This window comes from Nestor notabilis, unplaced genomic scaffold (assembly GCF_000696875.1).
Source record: "Nestor notabilis isolate BGI_N333 unplaced genomic scaffold, ASM69687v1 scaffold13406, whole genome shotgun sequence".
Taxonomy (NCBI): Eukaryota; Metazoa; Chordata; class Aves; order Psittaciformes; family Psittacidae; genus Nestor; species Nestor notabilis.
The window spans coordinates 426-8,043 of NW_009934309.1; the positions used below are offsets into that span (position 1 = coordinate 426).

At 40.5% G+C, this 7,618-nt stretch overlaps 1 protein-coding gene across 1 annotated transcript; it reads right to left on the reverse strand.

The window, feature by feature from the left end:
* Nucleotides 1-1,184: 1,184 nt before the first annotated feature.
* LOC104407875 (RING finger and SPRY domain-containing protein 1-like) lies at nt 1,185-7,182 on the reverse strand (the record flags this gene model as incomplete). The annotated part of the gene is made up of 6 exons (XM_010017268.1): nt 1,185-1,328; nt 2,411-2,526; nt 3,756-3,887; nt 4,574-4,640; nt 4,989-5,047; nt 7,056-7,182. Coding segments are annotated over 6 exons (645 nt in total), but the record flags the coding sequence as incomplete, so codon positions are not given.
* Between the last annotated feature and the right edge of the window lie 436 nt (nt 7,183-7,618).

Here is a 7,618-nt window from a genome sequence, read left to right on the forward strand (position 1 = left end):
GGAATAGGAAGCCATGCAATTACAACAATAAAAGGGCTACAGGTACATTTCTTACACAAGCTCATCCAGTAGTAATGTCAACTTAAAATCCTAGCACTGTTATTTCCACTGTGCTCAGTGGTGGTAGGCTAGCCACACTCGCCTTCTGTACTGCAATTCTACCTTGCACTTGGATGAACTTCCGTTAAAGTTTGGAAGGCTGATCATATGCAAAGTCTTCCCTAAGCTGAAGCAGACAAGTTTTTTGGGCAGTAATCATTCTACTTTCTTAGGATTATGGAAATACTGAAGTAAATTATGCTATAGCATACTGAGTTTACAACAGGCATACAGAGTTATCACTAAGAATTAAGAAGAAAGAAGTCCTAGTTACATTTCTACCAACAGTCAAGATTATTCTTTGACTATAGGCTAGAACTTCATGTGCACATGAATCATTCTGCTTTAATGCTACTACGTACTTGATTTTAAAAGTAAAATAGTAGGAAGAAGAATACTTAGAATTAAGAATAAGATACTAAGTTATCTGGATGAGAGGGAGAGGAAAGCAAACTATAAAATAAGATGGTGTACTTATGCTATACTATAAGAATAAAGGCAAAAACGGTTTCATCTTTTTGTAATCCTTACTTAAAAAAAAAAAAAAAAAAAAAAAAGGGGAAGCTGTCACAGCCAAATTGTACCATATTGCCATTACCAATAGATCCAACGACATACCATGTACTGAAGTAGTTATTTCCCTTGTATTAAACAGGATAATCAAATGGCTGCTTGGTGACCTGTGTAAGAGCAAGTATGTGGTAGTCTGCTGGTTCCAGGTGAGTAATGGTTTACTTCCAAACCCGACAGACAGTAACAACCACTTACCTAAAGAATTTCCAAGAGACTAAGCCACAAGAAATAAGAAATAATTTTCCTGAAGCTTCCAGACAACAGCAAGTCAGTAACAAGCTGCCACTGCTAGCAGCTACACCTGACTTGCATGAACAGTTTCAGTCTGTCAGTGAACATGCAGCTTTCTCTTGTACCACTGCATTCAGCAAACAAAGCTTCACAAAAGTACGAAAGAATCAAAGGAAACACACAAATGCTCAGTTACTGCCACAGAATAACCAGAACTATGTTCTTAGCTGTAAGTAGGAAAATATTGAAGTTATATCATCAGCTAGAAGACATGTACTCACATGATTGAGAAATTTGCTGTCTCTGGTAGCCCATCCTATCTGCATCACTCCTGAAGTAATAACTGTAACTTCATAGTACCAAACTCCAGAATCGACACAGAATGTACATCTAACACTTTCAAAGGATGAGGCATCACATCGAGCCTGCCAAAACCAAACCAAAAATTAAGCTTCTACAAAATTAGCATTCAAACAAACCCCTTTCTTCCCTGGATCAGGTTTCTGGCATATAAGAATACACCAGCATAATTTTAGAGGCATTTCGGACAGAAAGTGACTTCTCTTTATAGCACTCATTGTCACACAAACTACTGAGTAGGCAAGACTGATAGTTGTTCAGTGGTAAGCCACAGGGGAAAGAATTAAAAGTAGGACGTTGACAGTCGATTTAAAGACTAAGACAGCCAGGACAGGAAGACCCAGGTCACTGGCTGTTAGCTAACTCCTGTATGAAAGACAAAGAGGTATTGAATGTTAATGAATGAAAATCCATGTGTCAGTAGTCAAACAAGTTCGGGGGTGGGGCGGGGGAGGGGAAGAAAAAAAGCGACGTGGCTGAGACAAAAATCCTGCTGCTATGGGCTTTTCAAGACTAGACAGGACAAACCATAGGAATTACACTTTATGAACAATTTTAGTCAAAATGCATGAAAAGCCAGCTGCCTCTTAAGCATCCTTGGAGAAGGACTTTGTAACAAGGGCCTGTAGGGACAGGATAAGGGGGAATGGCTTTAACCTAGCAAAGGGGAGATTGAGATGAGATCTCAGGAAGAAGTTCTTCCCTGTGAGGGTGGTGAGGCCCTGGCACAGGTTGCCCAGAGAAGCTGTGGCTGCCCCATCCCTGGCAGTGTTCAAGGCCAGGTTGGACACAGGGGCTTGGAGCAACGTGGTCTAGTGGAAGGTGTCCCTGCCCATGGCAGGGGGTTGGAACTGGATGAGCTTTAAGGTTCCTCCTAACCCAAACTAGTCTGGGATTCTAGGATCCTCATCACTCTTCTGAAGTTATGAGGCACAGTTACGGGTGTTACTTTAGTGCGAACATTTCTCCAGCTGAGATCAGTGTAGCGATGTTAGGACCCTCTGACAAAGCAAAGCTTCTAAACAAAGCTAGCAGAGAATTTTGATTCATTCCAGGAAATAACAGGAGCAAGTACAATCAAAAAGAGTTAAAACCTGCCTTTTCTTCAGGCTCCTTTTTAGCTTGGAATCATGAAAATATATCCTACCTCTAATCCATGTGGAGAGATCTTCAGGTATTCACTGACATCATTACTGTTCAGCATAGCCCTAATGTTGGTCAAGTCAACCTTCTCATATGTAAACTGCCTGCCTTCTTTTAAAACTGCAAAAGAAAACTTGTTTTAATCACAGCCGCAGCAGACCTGTATTTTAATCATTTCACACCTGCGCAATCAATCTCTCTAGGATCCAATTAATTTTTAGCATACCTGAATGAGGTATTGACATTTTGCAGCATGAAAACAACACCACTTCCAAAAATCTGCATGCTAAATATCCTCTAAACGTGAGAGTATGACCTAGACCTCTGACTAGAGCTCATACTGTCTAGTTTCTTCTATCAGGAAACCCACAGGCAAACATAAGGCATCTAAGTTCATACCAAGAAGCCACTGCTTCACGATTTATAATTGTATTTGTATATACAGCTGGGAAGAGTTCTTCCGATTCACCACAGATTTTGGTCACGAGGAAGGAAAAGAAGGGGAAAACAAGAAACTTGAACTGAGCCAAAACAGCTCTTTCTCCCTGCATCCCCTTTTCACATGGAAGGATCAGAAGTATTTATCTTGCCAGGTGTTAAGTTGCTGACACATGCATGGTAAGATCTCAGATTTGTAAACTAAGACACTTCAGACATCCCAAGCTTGCCACACACTTACACATATATTTACTAAACACAACTGACATTGGCCTTCCATAAGATGGCTAAAGCCCAACAAGACCTTTTACTCAAATTTACCCAAAAGGCATTAGAAACTACAAGGTCTTTAGAATGGCACCTTCCAAATCACAACTAAACAAGCAAATCTGATGATTATTGATCATCCAAAAGGAAGATCTTGTCAAGTACTTTCTCAAACACTCTTCACTTCTGATCACAAGGCTGTATCTTTACATCAAGAAGTCTTTAATAATTCTTTGAGACTGTGCACTGCTGTGGTGTGATCACACTAGTGACTGTCACCAGAATGTCAGTAATCCAGCTGTTCGAGAGACAGAGCTGCACTCTTTAGCTATTCAGCACATCTGCTGAAGCATGGGTTACAGGAAATACCATGCAAAGAACTTTCATTGCAGCTCCAACTTGCAGAGTACAAACCACTTCCTTTCACAAATATTTTCCTTGCCAAAATTTCCTTTCCATGCAATTACACTGCATTTATTTGCCCACCTCCCCCCCCCCCCCCCTTTTTTTTTTTTGAGCATGGTTACAAATGCAGTCAGGTATATTTGCAGTAAGTGCTTATACAAAACAAACACAAAAGTAGTCCTCCATCTCTCTGGAGAAGTGTTTAATATTAAGTGATTCCATCCCTTTCTTATACCTACACAGATTGTCTAAACTCCACTGGGCACAGAACCCAACCTGGCGTTTTAAATAGTCTGGATTATCTGCCCATTTCTCGAGCAGGATCAGTTGGTTGCTAATACACGATTGAGAAACTGTCATTTTATTTTCACCTGCAATGACAGCAAAAAGAATAAATGCTATAAACTAGTGAAGAGTTCAGTTAAAGATAGTAACATTCTACAAATGCAGCAGAAACCCCCCTTTAAACATCGTATTACAAACAGCATGAAATTCTTTCCCAAGCAGACATGCATTAACTTTGCGCTCAGATATACCACTCCTCAGCACAGAGCTGTACCAAGAGACTATTATAATCACAGCTGTTCTCCATCTCTGATAGATACTTATTTCCTTTCAAATAACAAAGGTCTCATGTCCTAAGTCTTCATGTAGCAATTTTGAAGCTGGAAAGGACTGAGTTTCCACAAACCTCTTAATGGTTTGTGGGCGGGGTGTCATTAAAGCAGTAAGTATTTTATCACGCCTACAGATACCTGATCATAGCTCTTCTCTACCTGTAATAGATTTATTTCAGTGACAAAAGCCTCATGGCATAAGTCCTTCTACAGCAATTTCCAACTGGGAAGGACTGTGCCGAGTTTCAGCAAATATCTCAAAAGTTTGCAGGGGTAGAGGGATGTCAGTAAAGCAATAATTATTTCTTGTCTGTAAGTGGGCAAAGATTTCTCTTCCGTATTTGTGTTTACACCAACCCAGCCTCTCATGCTCCTAAGTGACAATTATGCAGCAGAAGCCGTAGTATGTCTGTTAAAAGCAGTATCAGGCTAATACTTACTTGTTTGTGCAAACTTCTCCAGTGCTATTAGTGCAAAAAGCATCACTGTAGGATGGGACTGGAAGTTCTAAACATGGGCAGGAAGAAAAGTTATTTAATAAATATCCAGCACAGATGGGTAGGAGAAGCTGTTAGTCTGTCAAAGAATGCTTTAGGTTGAAGGGGAGCTCCACAGCTCCTCTAGTTCAGCCTCCTGTGGAGAGCTGGTTTGAGATCAGGCTGCTCAGTGCCTTGTCCTATTGACTTCTAATTATCTCCAAGGATGGAGATCCCAGGGACTCTCTGGAATCTCAACTTTCTGTAACATACATAACCCATATTTACTACATATGACCCTAACTTTTCACAATAACAACAAAAAAATGCATTATAATTGCTTTGTACAGATACATACAAAAAGATGGAAGACACTTACCAGGCTCTGAAGTAAATATTCCAATATGCCTGGGCTGAGTAAGCCTATGCTTGCAGGACCTACAAGAACATTAAAAGTTAAACACATCCATGGAACTACCATATACTCTTCATGGCACGGATCTTTTAAATGTAAGACAAAAATTAAAGAACAAGAACTTTTCACTAAAGTAGAATTATAATGTAGAATTCATCAACAGTTTGTGTTAGAAGGGACCTTAAAGCTCATCCAGTTCCAACACCCAAGGTGTCCAAGGCAGGGGCACCTTCTACTAGACCAGGTTGCTCCAAGCCCCGTCCAACCTGGCCTTCAACACTGCTGGGGATGGGGCAGCCACAGCTTCTCTGGGCAACCTGTGCCAGGGCCTCACCACACTCACAGGAAAGAACTTCTTTCCTGGGATCTCATCTCAATCTCCCCTTTGTCAGGTTAAAGCCATTGCCCTCATCCTGTCCCTAGAGGTCCAAAGCCCCTCTCCAGGTTTGTTGTAGCCCCTTTAGACACTGAAAGTTGCTCTAAGGTCTGTCTCCCTGGAGCCTTCTCTTCTCCAGGCTGAACAAGCCCAGCTATCTCAGCCTGCCTCCAGAGCAGAGGTGCTTCAGCTGTCAAAGCATTCTTGTGGCCTCCCCTAGACTTGCTTGAGCAGGTCCAAGTCCCAGTGTACAACAATCATCATCATTTCCAGTCAACTATGCGGTATACATTTAAAGTAAGACTCCACCAGTCTCTGCTTAGTATTTTCATGCTCATTACTTTTCAAAAGAAACTGGCTCCCTTTTCTTCCAGAATTAATGTATAAAGACCAGTTCTATTGATCAGTAGCCCAAAATAAGTAAAACTGAGCATCTGATGTAGCCTGATAGTTAATTTGCAGCAGCACCATAGCAGGCAACCAATTAGGGGAAAAAAAAAAAAAAAAAATCCCTGAAATACTGTCTGTTTTATCAAGAGAGGTACAATGGAATCCAACTCTGACATCTATGAACTCAAATAAACTGCAGTGGGTTCCAACACAGCATTAAAAATACTGTTTTATCAAGAGAGGTACAATAGAATCCAACTCTGACATCTATGAACTCAATAAACTGCAGTGGGTTCCAACACAGCATTAAAAATACTGTTTTATCAAGAGAGGTACAATAGAATCCAACTCTGACATCTATGAACTCAATAAACTGCAGTGGGTTCCAACACAGCATTAAACATATTTGCTGCCTGAGCTGATACAGAAAGATCTGTTCACTAAGACAAAAATAGAGGCAGTATCTCATTTTGACCTAGTATAAGAGAGTAGAAGAATTATTGTATGAAAAAGCTTCCTGCCCTTTTTCTTTAATTTTTTTTTTACAGAAATACTGAATTTTTCTAATAAGCAGGTGATGCCAGACAACCACTTTTGCTCCTTTTCCTGTCCACTTTCAGAAAATGAGCAAAATACTTGATAAAAACCAAACCATCATTGGGAAGGAAACTTAATCATTAGTTTCCAGCATGGTATTAGAAATAGCAGGGAATACAATTTTTTTCTATATGAGAAGACACCTTAAAATAGAATCCCAGCAATTTTCTTTCAAGTAACATAAAAGAGAAAATATTTTCTGTGACCTACAATAGAGCAATACATGTTTGGCAGAAAAAAAAAAAAAAAAAAGTATTTTTTGTTTCTCTACAGCTTCCAAGTCTACTAATTTGATACTCCTGTCTACTGGCAAAAGAACTACACGTCCTCAGTAATTCATGCACAGCCAGAGTAGGTCCACAGAAGAGACTGGTGACCAGTGCTGAGGCAATATACCATAAACAAACACTGACCCACCATCACTAACCATGCATCAGAAGGATTTGAGCTTTTCAAATAACTGGGATTGTGAATGACTCATTCAGACCCAACCTAGGGAGTGCTCAATGTTTTAATCACACAGTAGATTATCACGAGGTCTACCCTTGATGCAAAACATTATTCAGTTCTAAGGCAACATTTCTGAACTAGTTTGCTGCAGGGGTGCTACAGCAGACAGTGCCTCAGTGAGCCAAGTGCAAGTTTCTCAAAGAATCCCTGGGCTTTACCTGCTAACTTCTCTGCTAAGCAGCCCAGCACGGCCGTTGTATTCCGGTGTCTGGCAGGGTGACAAGCATCCTGGCAAGCAGCAGCTCCACTTAAGTTTAATATTTCAGTTAACCTCTGTAATGCATCCTGAAAAAGAAAAATCAGAACTCTTGTCATTACTGACAAATAGGTTTCCCCCTAACTCCTTATAGTACAACCAATTATTTTTATATTATATTACTGAAGTCAGCATCACATCATAGACAGCACTGGGTGGTTATCTTTTAAGATAAGACGGTAATAAAGAACAAATGGGAAGAAAAGTTGAACATAACTTTACAGTTACCACCAGGTTGGTCATCGGTGTGATCAACAATTCAGGACGCTCTGGACACAGGCAAGTGACCTACCCATAGCAGTAAGAACTAGACTAGTAGACAAAGGCAAACTACCAACCAGCACATCTGGCACACCATCTACTCTGTTTCCAGTCCCTGAAAACTCACACCCTTTCCAAGCTAAAATGGCAGGTTTAGACTTTAGAATTCAGGACTGAAGATATAAGCTCCCCCCCCCCCCAAAA